Raw genomic sequence first — 18,238 nt, 5'->3', positions numbered from 1 at the left:
AGTTTGCATATGACATCATCTTACATGGTAACTTTTAGATACAGATTATGACAACAGTGAGTTGTGGGCAGTGTGTGTGTCAGGCCTGATAAGAGCTATGGTCTGGTGTGCCCTCTGCCAATTGGTATTTAAGAGGCTCCTTGGGTCACAACTGGTAACTCTTCAGAAGTGTTTTGACCATTCAAAACTATACATATTTGATAAAGCTAACAGAGAGATTAAAAGCTTCCAAACTCAGAAGGTGACACACCCATGAGAACTATATTCTGTGTTCTCAGATGCATACATCTTAGAGCTCTTATTACAGGTTATTTTCTTTTATTTCCGTTGGAGGTCTGAGTATGAGAGGATGTCATTGTCACTTTGGTTTATGAGGAAAGGAACACAGTTTGAATGGTAATGAATTACAGAGCCTTTCAGTTCTAAGACATGGGTTCTAATTTTGCCAAAATTGGCTTCTGTGTGAGGGCATTTCAGTGGTCTCTCTGAAATTAGTTATACAAATAACAAAAAGTAATAGTGTAATTAGCCCATCTTGGCACCCTCAGCAGAGCATCCAGTGATTGAATGGGCAAGGAAAACAAATGGCCCTTTCACTCACAGAAGTTATCACTCTGGGTCAGAATTGAAGTACACTGGCAAATCAGTCTAGGAAAGCCTGTTTGTTTAACACTAGACTGACATTTCCAGTAATACTAGTTAGACCGAACTAGTTTAAATTCAAGGTGTAACAACCCCCCAAAAAAGGAATATAAAATAGGATTTGCATGTTTAAATTCCCACATACTGGGCTGAAAATGTATCCCCATAAAATATGTCTCATGCTGTAAATTAGTTTTGAAAAATTACTCTTAAATACTTAATGGAGAATAATAATACTATGATCTCCTAAATTTTGTTAATTTTCTTATTTCTAGAACTGGCAAAGCATATGGAAAGCAGGATTAACTGAACACTTTCATACTTGAAAACGTATTACTTCTTTCTACACAGAAACTTGAAACAGTGCCCAGGCTTACTGATTTCCTTAACTGCTTATCAAGAACATTAAAGTGCATAAGCAGCCTGCCAGTGTCTCTTAGCAACATAGTCTATCAGATATTCCAAACTGCCAGTATTTGGGATACAGTGAAAATCACTCTCAGTGCCATGTTTACTGGATGGAATAAATATTCTGAATCTGCAATATTCAAAAGTTAATTAGGATTCAGGAGTGTGTACATTTTTCAGCTCACGCCAAGTAACAAACTGACCATGTGCTGACAGAGAAAAAGAAAATGTATCACATTGTGAGGCAAAAGTGTCAGGTTTGCAGGCTTCTAATAGTATTTATTTACTGGCCTTTTTATAGGCAAATCCATTTATTTTTTCTGTTGTATCATGTTATTTCTGAACGTCTTACTTTCACTAATTTCATAGCCTTTATCAGTACTACATAATTTCTGATAGTCTTTAGATGCGGAGGAAAATCTATATTAATAAAAGTTTCAAATATACCGGTATATCAAAATACCAAAGAGAGAAAATTCTATAGTTACCACTTAAGAACAATTCCTCCACCATCCCCCTATACTAATAAATGTGTTCCATTGATTTCTAAATATTAATGAGGCCAGTAGAATGATACATGTCCAGGGTGAAATCCTGGTCCTGTTGGAGTTAACGACAAAGCTCTCATTGATTGCAGTATAGCCAGAATTTCTCATCTGGTTATGATAAAAACCACATTTACTTGGACTAGGGACCTATCCTCCGAGATCTTTTTGTCTCTTCACTTTGTCTTCACCCTCTCTGCAACTTGGTAATGGCTAATGGGCAGGTTAGTACAAAATTACTTTTAGTTTTTCAGCCCTGAGTTCACTGATATAGAATACTTTGAGAACCATTTCCAACAACAAAAAATCAGTTTGATGGAATAGCTTCTAACAGTGATACTGAAGGTCCTGTAGCTGCTGCCACAAGAGTCTTCTTTTTTTAAACTGCTGCAGTGTTGAGCGCTGTCATCACTATTTTCCAACTTTTCGATTTCATCAACTTGAATTTTGCCACTTGTATAAAAAAAAAAAAGATGCCATTGTTCCCAAAGTCTTGTTTATATGCTGAAAACTTAAAGAAAACTAGTATTATGCATTTTGGGTTGTGAGTATTAGTAGGTCATTATTTAGCACCTGCCTTGCTTGCTGAAAACCTTATCTTAGCAGTTTCTTTTAATATCTGCCAAGTTGAAAGATTATCTCTAAAGCATGTGGTGAAATTTGTTTGCAGTGCACCAAGACTCTGAAGGCCATTCGGAAAACTGAGCTTAATTCCTCGGGTGTATTTTCATTTTGATAACTGATTAGATAACTGCTAGTACATATTATTCAGAAAAATCTGACAATACTGGCTATCACAATTACTGCAGAAAGGAGGATTGACTGGTGTAGTTTTTGCTTTTCCCCCTTTCTCTCATAAGAAAACAGTGATCTATCTTATGCAACGATTTTGATCAATTTATGTTTTTCACATACCATTGTTTCAGCTTGGAGAGCAGCAGTCTTTGGAAGAAGCCATCAGAATAGCCTCCAGAATACAACAGGGTGAAACACCGGGGATTGATGATTAACTTCTAATACTGCTACAAGAACAATAGAGCAAATGATATTTTATTTTCAATCAACAAAAGTCCATGCCAGCTGCAATCCATAAAAACTTTGATGTTTTCCTGCTCATTCATACTCTGTACACATTTTATGCAAGAGCGAAGAACATTTTAAAACGCGCATAACTTTTGTGTACATAACCCATGGAATAGACCAGCACAATCTTCTCAACCCATTATATATCAAGGAATATGAAATTAGGATTACATAGTAAATTTCCTCATTATCCTTTCATCAGATTTCAACCAGTCTACAAAAAAGCAAAAGCTGATGTAGAAGTATTGGAATGAATTTTTAATATAATGTGCAGAATAATGAAGGCATTATTGAAGATTTCAAATGTTTAAAACATTATACCAAATCATTTCAGGAACACTTACAGGTAATAAAGAAAGTAAAGCATTTTTAATTGTCTCCCATAAATAGAAGAATCTTGGAGTTGAGCCTACTGTAAATCTTTGCATTTTGATTTGCATTTCATACAGATTTGAAGAGTCTTCTTATTTAGATTCCCTGCCCAGCGCATTCATTGTAAATACAGACTGTTAATGCTGGAAGTGCTAATTATATTATCTTAAAAATGGATTATGTACAAAAGAGAAACTTTGGTTGTTCAATATTAAAGGAAGTAAATCTAATTATTCTGTTTCTTTACATATTTTACTTAATCTTAATGTTATCTTCAAATTATGATGCAATAAAGGATAACAAGTTTATAATATCTAGATAGTATGATACTGTGGTGTGAAGTATTGTCTTACTTTTTAATGAGACTGAAGTGCAAATTATTTATTTACTGCTTTGTATAAATTGTTCCAAAGTGAGTTTATCATGAATTTTATTCTGTGGTATACTAATTTAGACCAGCAGCTACCATAGTGTATTAAACATTTAGTATACATTTTTAATTTAAAAAAATTCTGAAACACTACAAGAGTGATTATGATGGCAGGTTAGCTAACACATTCTACCAAAAATGTAAACTCTGACCATAATAAAACATTTTTTTAATTTTAAAATGTTTGTTATAATATAGAGACAAGCATTTACAGTCTGATTGTTCAAAGGGGCTGAGCACCTGCAGCTCCTCATGATTTACATGGGATTTATGGATGCTCAGAACTTCAGAAAATCAGGCCAGAAGTCACTAGAAATAGGTTTAATTCCTGGTATTGTAAGTACACCGCTATTCATCATACATCATTCTATAAAGAGGATTCATTGTAGTTGCATATGGAAAGAGATAGTAAAAGGAACCTTTAAACTTTTTATATACCAAAAAGTGCCTTTAATGTAGTCTGGTTAGTAGACTTGCTAAAAAAGAACCTTTGTCTTAAAATAAGAATTTATGCTTGTTTTAGATTAATATTCTCTTCAAAGAGCTGGTCATATGAGGTTCTAAGTGCCCTCAACTCTCATCTCATAGAAGGCAGTCAGCACTTGCAGGATAAAGCTGTAAAGGAATAGTCAGTCCCTAGTAAGTATTGTGACAAAAAATTTACATAAAAATCTTGTGCCTCATTATTCACTCTGGCATTTGACCTCAAAGAACCCAGGTGCAAATAGTCAAATCAGTGATTAATTAATGTTGTTCTGGGTTACTGATTCCAAACTGGTTGTATCTCCATTAATTTATTTTATTTATTTTTATTTTTTTCAGGTTGCTCATACATATGACCAAAACCACTTGTAATGAACAAATACTGTAATATGGAGTAGGTTTGGGAATACAAGAATATTCTCATTGATCTAGCATATCCTTGAGATTAGGGTGAAATTCTTGAAAGTGCCTATTGACTTTTAATGGGATTTAGGCACCTAAATCACTGAGCTGCTTTTGAAAACTTTATTCCCAGTCTTCCCTCTGTGTAGCTCCTATTATCACACAGAAGTAAATATTATCTGGTATGGAGGGATAAACTGCATGCCGGCTAGGCTAGTTTCTCACAAGCATTTAAAAATTGTCCCTTTATGCCAAATGCCATATCTTTAATTTTTGTATAAACTCCCAGAGTTGTTTGTTTTTTGTTTTGTTTTGTTTTGCAAAAAGAACAGTAGCACTTGTGGCACCATTTTTTTGAAGAAGTAAGAAGACTGGGACAGGAATAGCTTCATCTCTATTTTCTGTACATTACCTACAACCCAAATTTGATTACTATTTTCCTATTTCTACTATTCAGTCTGTTGCACAGCCTCTTAAACTATCACTATTCAGAAGACTGTTTAAAGTATTATCCTTTAAGAAATCCCTCTTATACGTCATAGGAACTATCTTCATAGCTTTTATAAACCTTAAAAGTTCCTAGGTGTGCTTTAGTATTGTTTGTTACCAGTTATTAAAAAAAAAAAAATCTCAGTTCAGTGTACAGAATAAACTGGAGATGGAAAGAGGTAGGCTGCCTATACAAGTTAGAGAAGGAAGGAGAAATGGTGTTTACATACATTTTACATATGAGGCCTGCATGGGAATCAAGTCTGCATGTGTAATGGAATGATGATCAGTTCATAGTGAAGAGATTCATGTTCTTTTAATCTCTGCTTTTACTCTAAGGGTACGTCTACACTACCCACCGGGTAGCGATCGATCTATTGGGGATCGATTTATCACATGTAGTGTAGACACGATAAATCGATCCCCGATCGCTCTCCTGTCGACTGCTGAACTCCAGCTCGGCAACAGGCAGAAGCAAAGTCGACGGGGGAGCCTTGGCCGTCGATCCCGCGCCGCGAGGATGCGAAGTAAGTAATTCTAAGTCGATCTAAGATGTATCGACTTCAGCTACACTATTCTCGTAGCTGAAGTTGTGTATCTTAGATCGATTGCCCCCCTAGTGTGGACCAGGCCTAAGAGCCAGAAGAATGTTTTTGGTGAACTGTCTTTAATAGGAGAAGATATCAGATGTTGTTGGAATTGGAAGATTCTTTGGTATGAGACAGATCAGATATGGAATTGGGTTGCTGGAGGGAGGGATTGGCAAGAAGAAATTCAGTAAGAGAGTCTGAATTGCAGCTGGAGCAGTGAGAAGGAATGGGGCATGTGGGAATCAGATGGGAGGTAGGAGTGGCATTTTAAAATTGGGCAGTTAGGAGTAGGAATATCTTGCCTGTCCCTTATGTTTTATACCCTTCCCTTGGAGGTCCCTTCTTCCTCATAGTGAAGTGAACTCTTTAGTACAAGCCGAGGACAGGGAGACAGTTTATGAATGGATCCCCCACAAACAAAATAACTTACTGTACAATTCACTCCCCAATAATCACCCCCATTATCTAAGTATTCCCTATACATTATTTCCTCTCACTTTCAGATTTGAATCCCCATCCCATACAATCAGTTCTGCCCCTACAAAACCAACTCCTGTCCTAAAATATATTACCTTCCCTGTTCTTCAAAATCAATCAATTTCCCCACCTCCCAATACACAATCACATTTTCTCCTCTGAGATCCCAAGATCCTTTTCATCACATGAGCTAAGCTTCCCTTCACAGCAGTCTAGCATCTCTCTCCCTTAAGAGCCCTGCTTCCCCAAGATGGGGAAGGTGGTTACTATTGGTCTTCCAGCCCTGCTGGCCCAATGGGGCAGGCACTGTATGCATAACAAAGAGTCCCCCTGCCTTGAAGAGGGAACTCAGAAGCATACATGCATAGGCTGGGGCTGGGCTACCTTCTTTTTGCTCTTAAGAGGCCAACCTTCAGGCCTGGTTACACTCTTGTAAAAGGAGCAATAGTCCCTTCTTGCGCATAGTTATTCTTGGCACCACTGATACTAGAGCTGTTCAGGCACAGTGTGAAGGAGAAGGGGCAGAGGCAAGGGGAAGAGCTGTTTGGGCATTTGGGAGCTGAGCAACCCTATGTGGCTCCTGGATCCTCTGAATCCCACTGGGGCCACAGTGGCTTCTGCTGCTGTCTGTTGCTTCTCTTGTAAGGGTGTGGGGAAAGAAAGGGCTGGGGATATAGTCTATATATTACAAAAGGTTAAAATGGAAATGGTTCACCCTGGAAAGTAGTTTTCCCCATGCCTCACTCCCCAACAGTATTGGAGGGAGCGTTTCTTTGGCTTAATGACCCTGTGTTCATTACTGGCTGACACTCTGATTTGGAGCCCTGTAAGGGATGTGAAACACCCTTTAAAGTTCTTTGGAGGCTGCTTGTCAGTCAACATGGAAGAATCCATATCTTCCCCTTTGAGTGCTTGTCCACAGGCACATTCCACTAATGGTGCCCATGTGCCAGAGACAGATGTATTTTGGCCAGTGAGTGTGGAGGCACTGAGCATGCTCAGTGCTTCCCCAACCACATCCTCAAGGACACAGGTGGGTTGGATCACTATGTAGCCACTGGTAAGGAAAGGATGAGATTCTTTCCTTCGCATCTGGTAGCTTCAACAGCCATGGAGCTCACTCACGCTGGCCCTGGGATTTGGCCTGTGGGTTACATAGGCTATCATAGCTCAGCCACATAGTACTAGCTCTGATGCAAGAGAGTTCTCTGATAGAATTGTACTCCAGTTCTATTGTTAGACATTGCCCCAAATGAGTGACAGGACTGAAATATTTTATAAAACCCTACAGCTATTTAAAAAAACTGCAACTCTGAAATATTTCATTGGTAGTTGGGGGAGAGGAGACTTGTTATTTACCTGGTATGGGGATGGGAATCGTTACCAGAGAGAAGGTGAGTGGTGGGTTGTACCTGACCAGTATGTCTGGTTCAGATACTACTTTTCAATTGTTAGCATTTAAAAAATGTACTCAGTTTGCCCCTTCACTGTCTTGGAAAAATGTATAAAATAAGTGTATAAACAAAGTGCAGTTAGATAATTATTTGCATTGGGTCTGCAAATGCGTTAAACCTGAGGTCCAAGTTATCACAAACAATAATGAGGTATGGTAATTTTTTGTAACATGGTGATATAATCTCTAGAGGCAGATCCGCAGATGTAAATTGCATAGCTCCATTGACTTCAAAGGAGATATGACAGTTTACACCAGCTGAGGATCTGACTTTAGATTTTAAGGGGAAACTCCCAATAGTACATATGTTTGTTTAGCAGAAGCTGTTCCCAGGTGGATTTATATAGTCGTTTAAAATTTAAAATAGAGTTGTCCTCAGGTTTAAAATCTGGTTGCCAGAAAATGATTTACAAAATGTTGACAAATTTTACATTTCCTGCAGTTCCACATAATGTTTAAAGATGGTAGTAAATGTAACAGTAGTCAATGAGTAATAACCCCTGCTATGTGATAAGGATATAATCTTTTTGTAACTCTGGCCCATGGCATATATCAGTAGCCAGAAAATAAAGAGCAGTCTCTTACTAGAACTCTGATGTGTCACACCTTTATTACAGTAAATTATACTGCACTTAAGCAATACAAACAATCATTTCCTCTTGTCGTGTCTGGATTTAAGAATTTATCTTAGGTTTTGCCCCCAGTTGTGACATTGCTCCTTGTTCTTGATTTTGCCAGCAGAGTTCACTTTTTCAAGGGAAGGGAGCATCTGACATTAATGCAATTAGACCTTAAAAATGATAACTGCCTGACACTTAAACTTTCAGGAGTATGATATAAGACTTCTTCAACTGAAATGTATATTCAGAGACTACTTTTATTAACCCAATAAGGGTACAAGGATATATCAGCAACATACATTTCCATAAGCATTCTATGGTCCTAAATTCTCTGTGCATGTTCCTCTCTAATTAAAATTTGACTCTCTCTTAAATCCCATTTCAGGTTCTGAAGTGAAAACAGTTTTGTGTATTGATTTGTTTCTGTTCTGTTGAGATTATTTAAGTATTTTGCTCAAAGGAATGATAAAATATTTACAACTCCACTGGCATAATTGAATACTTTTTACCCTGAGCAAAGGAGTCTTTTTCATCTCTGTCAAAGCTATGAGGATTTCACTAATTCCTTTCTTTAAATTCCTCACTGACCTTCTGGCTGATAAGGAATGATTGAGATTTAAGAGTCCATCAAACTTCTCTTATTGGCTACCTAATCTTATTGGTCTGTCTAGGTAATTTTATGATCCTCACATCACCATAGTATTTCAGGCCTTGTCTACACTGGTAAGTTCCTGTGCAGTAAAGCAGCTTTCTGCTCTCTAACTCCCGAGGTGTACGCACTGCCAAGCCACTTAGCGTGCAGAAACTGTGCAGTTGCAGCGCTGTAAAAAAAACCACCCCAAGAGGTATACAGCTTTCTGTACTAGGGGTACAGCGCCGCAGTGCCAGTGTAGACACCCTGGTCGATTACAGCACTGTGATTGGCCTCTGGGAGGTGTCCCACAATGCCTGTTCTCGACTCTCTGGTCATCAGTTTGAACTCTACTGCCCTGCCTTCAGGTGACCAATCATCATCCCCATCCTATAAATTCCTTTGGAATTTTGATTGTCCCCTTCCTGTTTGCTCGGTGATGCATGCTGTGGTCTCAGCGCATCTTTCCATGTGACCATGCGTGCTCTACGCATCAGGCAGTCCCCCACTTGAAGCAATGCTGAGCTGCTGGACCTCATCAGTATTTGGGGAGAGGAGGCTGTCCAGTCCCAGCTGCGCTCCAGCCATAGGAATTATGATACCTGCAGACAGATTACACAATGCATGACAGAGAGGGGCCATGACCAGGACACACTGCAGTGCAGGGTCACAGTGAAGGAGCTGCGGAACACCTACCACCAGGCACGGGAGGCAAACCGCTACTCCAGTGCTGCGCCCACGAGCTGATGGCTCTACAAAGAGCTGGACGCAATACTCGGTGGCGACCCCACCGCCACTGTGAAGGCCACTGTGGATACTTTGGTGGCTCACATGCCAGTTGAGAGTGGACCGAGCCAAGAAGAGGAATTCTTGGACGAAGATGTGCTGGGGGAGGGGAGCCCAGAGGCAGAGGATGACTTGGATGTCAGAGATGCATGCAGCCAAGAGCTCTTCTCTACCCCGGAGGAGGCTAGCTAGTCACAGCTGTCAGATCTTGGTGAAGCGCAAACAGGAGAGGAGGCCCCTGGTAAGTGGAATTGATTTTGGGAATCGCTGAAGCGAGTTGTTGGGGGCAGAAAGCAGGCTTGTGTCTGTATAATGTGCATACCACCACATACCTAGTCTGAGCGGTGGAACAGGGTGTTGATTGTCTTCCTTACTTCACAGGAATCTGCCTCAGAGATCTCCAGAAACTCTTATGGAGATACTGGGCAATCCACTGCCGTAGGTTCTTTGGCAGAGCTGCTTTGTTTCTTGCCCCATTAAGGGTAACTTTCCCGCACCACTCTGCCATCACTGGGGAGGTAGGGGGACCATTGCTGCATGCAGGCGAGCCTTCCTAGATTCCCTGCTCACCCTCAGCAGCGAGATATCTTCCATAATGAACACAGCCTGTGGAAAATGTGGGGACAGGAATGATTATAACCCCCCTCCCCTACAGTGCTGGCTCTCCCCAAGAGCCACATGCACAGTGTACAGTATGGTCCTGGAACACTGATTTCCCCTACTTCTCTGGTTGCTCACCATTTTGGGGGTCTTGTGGCTCATGTGTGCTTGCCTGGGGTCAGCTTGTTAGTGACAAGTGTGTGAATAGTGGCTGTGTTTTAAATGAGTGGTCTGTGTATACTTAAATACTGCTTCTGTAAAATGTTGCATTTTGGCTTCACAGAGATGACCTTGGGATCCAAGCCTCCCTTTTTGTTATCACTGGCTGAACGGCTGCGCAGAATAAGAAAGCGGCCACGAAGAACTAAGGAGGACTTTCTGCGTGATGTCAAGATGCACTCCGTGTCCAAAAAACAAGAATTGAAGGAGTGACAGGACAGCGAGAAGAGGGACAGAAAGGAGAATGCAGCGCACTGGAACAAAACCATGGAGCGGCTCTTAAACATTATGGAGAGCCAAGCAGACACGCTTCAGGCGATACTAACACTGCAAACCAAGCAGCGCTGTGCCCGCCCGCCCTCCCATGCAGCCGCTGTTGCAAAACTCTTTCCCATGTTCCTCCCAGACACCGCCAACACAATCTTATCAATCTCCTGGCTCCAGTCTGTACCCGCTGCATTCCACTCCTGCCTCATCACAGTCCAGCCCTGTGGACTCCCACTACTCACTGTACTCAACACCTGTCCGTCTGCAGTTTAGTGCTGCTGAAGTACAGTACCCGCTGCACTGTACTCCAGAGGAGAAGGTTAGACGTACACAAATCTTTAACCATCCCGGGACCCCACCTCCTTCTGGGACCCTCCCTTCCCCCATGTCCCTCACTGCTGTTGTGTTTTCTTGTCTCTCTCTCTCTCTCTCTTCTCTGATTGATTGTTGTTTTTTAATAAAAGAATTGTTTTGGTTTGAAAGCAATCTTTATTCCATTAATTGAAAGCAAACAGAGCCCTGCAAAGCAACAGGCGATTTTCTTACGCCTTCATAGTGCATCGTCTGCACCAATCACAATCACCTCCTAGCATTACAAGCACTGCACTCCCAAGCACAGCAACAAATGTTAGTGGCTTTCAGCCTCAAATTGCTGCCTCAAGGCATCCCTGATCCTTATGGCCCTGTACTGCACCCCTCTAATAGCTCTGTTTTCTGGCTGTTCAAATTCAGCCTCCAGGTGCTGAGCCTCAGCAGTCCAGTCCTGTGTGAAGCTTTCACCCTTCACTTCACAAATATTATGGAGCATACAGGACGCGGCTATAAGCGTAGGAATATTGTCATCGGCCAGGTCCAGCCTCCCATATAAGCAGCACCAGCAGGCCTTTAAATGCACACTCAACAGTCATTCTACACTTGCTCAGCCTGTTGTTGAACTGCTCCTTACTGCTGTGAAGATGCCCCAGGTATGGCTTCATAAGCCACTGCATTAAGGGGTAGGCGGGGTCTCCCAGGATCACAGTGGGCATTTTGACTTTCCCTACAGTGATCTTCTGGTCTGGGAAGAAAGTCCCTACTTGCAGCTTCCTGAACAGGCCAGTGTTCCCAAAGATGCGTGCATCATGCACCTTTCCAGACCAGCCTGTGTTAATGTCCGTGAAATGCCCACGGTGATCCACAAACAGCTGGAGAACCATTGAGAAATACCCCTTCTGATTAATGTACTCGGTGGCTAGGTGGTCTGGTGCCAGAATTGGAATATGCGTGCCATCTATCTCCCCTCTGCAATTAGGGGAGCCCATTTGTGCAAAGCCATCCACAATGTCACACACATTGCCCAGAGTCACAGTCTTTTGGAGCAGGATGCAATTAATAGTCCTGCAAACTTCCATCAACACCAGTCCAACAGTCGACTTTCCCACTCCTAACTGGTTAGTTGGGGGAGGGATAGCTCAGTGGTTTGAGCATTGGCCTGCTAAACCCAGGGTTGTGAGTTCAATCCTTGAGGGGGTCATTTAGGGAACTGGGGTAAAAATCTGCCTGGGGATTGGTCCTGCTTTAAGCAGGGGGTTGGACTAGATGATCTCCTAAGGTCCCTTCCAATCCTGATATTCTATGAATCAGTAGCAGTCTGGAGTAGCCAGCTTCCACAGTGCAATCGCCAACAACAGAGCAGCTGTCATTCTTGTGTCCTTGTGCTGCAGGGCTGGGGTGAGCTCATCACACAGTCCCAAGAATGTGGCTTTCCTCATCCAAAAGTTCTGCAGCCACTGCTCGTCATCCTAGAAGTACATGATGATCTGATCCCACCACTCAGTGTTTGTTTCCTGAGCCCAAAAGCGGCGTTCCTCTGTGGTCAGCACCTTTGTGAATGTCATAAGCAATCTCGTGTTGTAGCTACTATGTGTGGTGAGATCAATGTTGCACTCCTCTTGCCCTTGTAGTTTAAGGAATAACTCCACTGCCACTCGCGACGTGTTGGTGAGAGCAAGAAGCATATTGGTCAACAGTGTGGGATCCATTCCTGCAGCCTCAAGAGGCAGAGTATGCAGTACACAAACTGTTTAAAGATGGCACCAAATGCAGACGGAAACACAGGGATTGCTGGGATGTGAAGCAATGCATGACGGGGCATTGGGACAGGACCCAGGATACCCTGCGACCCCCTCCGCCTTCCCACAATTCTTAGCGGGAGAAGAGGAATAGATGTTCTGTAGGATAGCTGCCCAGAGTGCATCGCTGCAAGTGTGAACACACAACAGCGGTTTCCCTTCAGTGTTCTCTGAGCAGCACTGTAATTGCTGGCTCTGTAACTCTGCCAGTGTAGACATACCCTAAGTCCCAATGATCTGTGATACTTGGCTAAGTGGGCTCTCAATATATAGCTGAGTAATTCAAGGCAAGGTCATCTGTCCTAGCCCCTGATGACCAGAGGCCTATCTGTTCTCCTGTCATGGCAGAATGCTAATATTAAGCTGTTGGAAACTGCAACAGAAATAACGACGTTATAAAATTATTTCTGTTAGATTTTTCTCCCTTTTGCTATAGAGGTAATTCAGACAGACAGTTAGCCTAGTGGTCAGTATCATATGATTTGAATATATGCCGTGATGTCTCTGAGAAATTGGCCAGTTAAATATGGATTGAGGGGCAGATGGGATTAACTGGCATTTACTTCATGTATAATTATTTTTAAAATGTCAAAATGTATATAAAATATATATATTTGATTGTATCCCTCTTCCACTCCATTCTTTGTATATTGCTTGCCTTCTTAGGCCCCAATCATGCAAACCCTTACACACTTGAGTAATATGCATCTTTATGCTTATGAATTGTCCCACTAAATTCATTGGGACTACTAACATGTGTAAAGGTACTCACGTGCATAAGTGTTTGCAGGATTAGAAGGGCTAGCTAAGGCCTAGTCTACACAGTTTTTGTACTAGTATAACTGTTGGTTCAGTATGTATAAGTCCTTCTAAGGAGCATCCTCCTAAACAGAAATAAGCTATGTCAGTATAAGCACTTTAATACTGGTGTAACTGCATCCACAATAGGGGAGTTGTACTGTGTTAACTATACTGGTATAGTTAAAGTAATACAACTTTTGTGTGTAGACACTAAACTTAAGATTTTGAGTTCTTTGGAGCAGGGACCATGATTCAGATTCTCAACTTGTATAAGTTGAAGTCAATGGAGCTATGGCAATTTATACCAGCTGAGGATCTGGGCCCCATGTTTTCCTATGTGTTTTTACTATGCCTAGTACAATGGAACCATGAGCTCTGTTGCAGCTTCTGGGTACTACTATGAGATAAATATAAAATATTCAATAATAAATTATATGATCTGACTTTCTGTTGTATGTATTTTGGATTTCATCCCACTACAATTTAGAATTTAAAAATATAAGTTGTACTTTCTTTACTATACAGGACATTGATTTTTGTTCCTTGTTTTGAATACTAATGCCCAGAACAGCATGACCCAGAATTCAAGATCTAGAACAGATGGTAAACAGCGTGCTAACAAAATTCACAGATATTAAATGGAAAGAATTGCAAATGCCACTCAGGACGGGGACATAATACAAAGGTACTTATGTTAGAAGCATACCCAGAAAATAAAATGAGATTCAGATTAGTACATCTAAGGAAAAATAATCTGAAGCACAGATATTCAATGGGAAGGAGAAACTTGGAACAGTAATTTAAAAAAGAAAATCTAGAAGTGATGACTTGGAAATGGAATGAGTTTGCATATGATATGGCAGCCTAAAAGGCTAATGCACTTCTGAGCTGCATATGCAGAAGTGTTCTGTCATGAAGGAGTGAGGAAATAGGCCCCTTTTTGGTGTGACTAGACCTGTCTGGACTATTGCATTCCTTTCTGGTCCCCTCCTTAACCAAAAGGTATTGACAAATTGGAGGGAGTTCGGAGAATTACAACAAAGTTACTGGGAAAGGGACTGGCTTGTGAGCAAAGATTAGACGATCTAAGGGCCAAATTTGTAAAGGTATTTAGGCATCTAAAGATGCAGATATGTGCTTGAGGGATTTTCAGCAGTACCTAGTTGTCTAACTCCTATTGATTTCAATGGGAGTTAGGTGCCTAGGCACTTTTGGAAATCCTACTAGACACCTATCTGTACCTATACCTTTAAAAATCTGGCCTTCAATCTGTATAGTATGTATAAGAGATGGCTAAAGGGACAATAATAATATTGAAAACCCCAGAAGATAGAGGAATTATTTAGGGTTTTACATACACTAAGAAAAATTATTAACAGCTAGTGAAATAATTACTGTGATTGCTTAGATTTGTTTAGCTTGTGTTGGGAAATTGTTTAATAATTTTGAATTACCGATACAAAATGCCGATTTCCATTTTATGTTAAATCATTATAACCATAATCATTTAAAAAAGGAATAGAACATCTTAACTCTATATTATAGTCACAGTATCTGTTGATGTTAGAGCAATAATTCTTTTCAATTATTCTGACTCATTAACTTTTATATTGACTTCATCTTGACTCCTCATATGTGTAAGAGTTACAGGATCAGATCTTAAGATGCATAAAGGTAAAAAATAAAGGCTTTATAAAACTACTAGAAAATCTCAACCACTATATAATTATTTTGTACTACAGTACTGAGTAATATTAAGGATTTCTGTGAAAGTTAGAAGCCTTCTCTATACTCAGCACATTCCAAATGGGTAGAATTCTGTCTGAAGCTGTTTTAAGTTTCAACACCAAGAACTTGTGAGTCAGAAGGCCAAATCCTCTGGTCCAAGTGAGCTGTGTTTGGTGCAAGACAGAGGGAGAGGTGAGGATTTCTTTAAGCTATCTTAATGGTTGTTTGATTGGGCTAGTACTTGGAATAAATTAGAGCAATCTATGATCAAGATCTGGAAAAATAAGAATTTTGCTGCCATTACACAGTGTGTGCTTTTCTGCACAGCTTGTAGGGTTCAGATTTTATCTGAAACATCAATAATTCTAGCAGTAACAGTCTTAGTCAAGGCTGTGCGGTTATGACAGAATAGTCTATTGCTCAATGAAAACAGGGTCATCGCTTATAGCAATGTGTAAAATGTCAGGCAGCTGTTTAGATTATGCATCTTAACTTGCTTTTCAAGCATACCCACTATAAAGCATAGCATTGTGTTTTATTTTCTTTCATTACATTAGTCATCAGGGTTGAGAGTTGTCCTGCTTTACTCTACTTGCTTCTGATTCTCAGTTGTGCAATTTGGCTCTCTAGCTGTTTGTTTATTTTTCTCGACAGTTTAACCAGTTTTAAGTCCATGTTGGCTGCTGTGGACTGGACACCATCCAAACCTTGTTTGAGCTCCTCTAATTTAGCCATAAGTGGTTTTAGGGACAGTGGCTGATCTTGTAAGTACAGAAAACCTTGACAAGATGGCACCACATCCACTTCTGTGTCAGTTTCCCCCTACAGCACAAACAATTTTTTCATCTATTTCCTGTCCCTTTTAGCATCATTAGGGTTCCTCTTTTACCCACAGAAGGAAGTAACAAAGTTTTCCCTTTGAGCTTCAAAACCCATAAATAAAAGCACGCATTTGTCAGCAAGTCTGTGGAGGCTCAGAGATGCATGTCTGGTTATTAAGGTTTCCATGCTCCATATTGAGTACATTTATGTTTTATTTTTTAAAATTGATTTAAACTTGTATGCAAAAACATAAGCCCTGATCCTGCAAATAGATGCATTGGTGCAAACTCTTACACTACTGGAATCCTGTGAACTTCAGTGGGACACTGCATGAACATAACGGTCAACACTAGTAGTGTATCTGTTTGCAGGACGGGGGCCTGAGACTGCAAGATCCGCAAGGCCAAAGAGCTCAGTTTATCAGGGGATAATTTATTTAACTGGGTTCACTGAATTTGGGATCAGTTTGGTCCACAGAGCACAATACAGTGCAAGCTTCCCCAGCACTGCCTCTAGCTCACAATGACCTCTTCAGGCAATCTCTATGGTTTAGGCCAGTGGTTTTCAAACTGCGGGTTGTGACCCGGAATGTAAGGCGCTGGGTTGCAGCAGCTCTGGTCAGCACTGCCAACCGGACAATTAAAAGTCCTGTTGGCGGTGCTGCCTGGCTAAGGCAGGCTAGTCCCTAACTGTTCTGACACCATGCTGAGCCCCAGAAGCGTCCAGCAGCAGGTCTGGCTCCTAGGTGATGAGGCCACGGGGCTCTGCGTGCTGCCCCCACCCCGAGCACTGGCTCCGCTGGCCAATGGGAGCTGGGGGGGGAGAGGGGAGGGCTGTGCCTGCAGATGAGAGCCGCACGGAGCTGCTTGCGCACCTCCACCTAGGAGACAGATCTGCTGCTGGCCACTTCTGGGGCGCAGCGTGGTCCGTGGTGCCAGGACAGGCAGGAAGCCTGCCTTAGCGCCCCCACTGCGCCACTGACCAGGAGCTGCCCGAGGTAAGCCCGTGCCCCAATCCCCTGACCTTCCCCCAACCAAAAGCCCCTTCTTGCACCCCAAACCCCTCATCCCTAGCCCCACCCCAGAGCCTGCATCCCCAGCCCAGAGCCCTGACCCCCTCTTGCACCCCAACTCCCTGCCCCAGCCTTGAGCCCCCCCCAAACCCAGAGCTTCCTCCTGCACCCCAAACCCCTCATCCCCGGTACCACCCCAGAGCCTGCACCACCAGCCCAGAGCCCTGACCCCATCCTACACCCCAACCCTCTGCCCCAGACCTGAGCCCCTCCCGTACGACAAACCCCTCATCCCTAGCTCCATTGGGTCATGGACATCAACAATTTTCTTCAACTGGGTCGCCAGAAAAAAAGTTTGAAAACTACTGGTTTAGGCCATTCACTCAATGGTGCCTTTGCTGAGGCTGTCAATGGGTGCAAACTGTTGTAGTAGCTTTTTTTATGTGGAATCTATCCACTAGGGCAAGAGTGTCAAAACATATTCTGTGGAGATGGCCAAATTCCATTTTTAATTATGATTAATGGAACAAGGTATATAAATTTAGGACTACATAGTACATCATTGTCTCATTCAGCCTCACTCAGGTGGAAAAATAAGCTTTCTTATAGGACCACTGCTATTTTCCCCCTTTATTTATCTTCCTTTCTCACATTCTTTCTTTTCCCTCTCACTCATCCATATCTTTTTGGGTCTCCCTTCTGTTTTTCCTGCAGCAATTTCCAATTGTTCACCACATTCCCTCTGCTATTCAGCAATTAAATAGTTAATGCTTACATTAAAGAAAAATACCTCAATGGGATTAATGGGGTATGAGACCATTTACACCTCTACAAGCTATTATTCCAGACTGCCTGCAGACTCAGGAAGGCAACACTGTATTGGTTACACTTGGGCCAAATTTGGAAAGGGAACTTTGGAACTGTGAGGGCTATAAACCTATTTCTTATTTTAATAAAAAACTTAAATTCTGCCAAATCTGAAAATGTCACGCAGGTAAGATCTGGCATATGAGCTAGGTGTTTGGCCTCTGCACAAAGATCTGCACTGAGCCTCCTATTTTTTATTTCTCCCTCAAAAAAGAGCCTACGTGACTTGCCCCTTCCTTTGGCCCTTGTGAGTCATGATGGTCAGACCTTTTCTGTAAAGTGAATTTGAATATTTTGTTCCAAGTTATTACAGTGTAATTTCAAACCATTTTAACACAATGCACTGGCTATTTGTGGCAAGAACAGTCTTTGTTGACTGAAGCGTGAATAAAGAATGGGA

At 41.6% G+C, this 18,238-nt stretch overlaps 1 protein-coding gene and 1 long non-coding RNA gene across 2 annotated transcripts in view; both read left to right on the top strand.

The window, feature by feature from the left end:
* The window catches only part of ZNF143 (zinc finger protein 143), a 78,510-nt gene extending 75,067 nt beyond the window's left edge, over positions 1-3,443 (top strand). Inside the window, exon 16 of the mRNA XM_039537197.1 lies at positions 2,522-3,443. Within this exon, the coding sequence (XP_039393131.1) occupies positions 2,522-2,605 (84 nt within the window). The 3' untranslated portion in view covers positions 2,606-3,443. The remainder of the gene's footprint in view (positions 1-2,521) is intronic.
* Positions 3,444-5,336: 1,893 nt separating this feature from the next.
* LOC120403096 lies at positions 5,337-16,088 on the top strand. Its single transcript, XR_005597465.1, has 3 exons — positions 5,337-5,381; positions 13,935-14,094; positions 15,792-16,088. It is a non-coding gene; the product is annotated as an uncharacterized LOC120403096 (long non-coding RNA).
* The last annotated feature ends 2,150 nt before the right edge of the window (positions 16,089-18,238 follow it).

The sequence above is a fragment of the Mauremys reevesii genome, linkage group 4 (genome assembly GCF_016161935.1).
Source record: "Mauremys reevesii isolate NIE-2019 linkage group 4, ASM1616193v1, whole genome shotgun sequence".
Classification (NCBI taxonomy): Eukaryota; Metazoa; Chordata; order Testudines; family Geoemydidae; genus Mauremys; species Mauremys reevesii.
The sequence above is the reverse complement of the archived record's forward strand: the minus strand, read 5'-3'. Positions and strand labels throughout refer to the sequence as shown.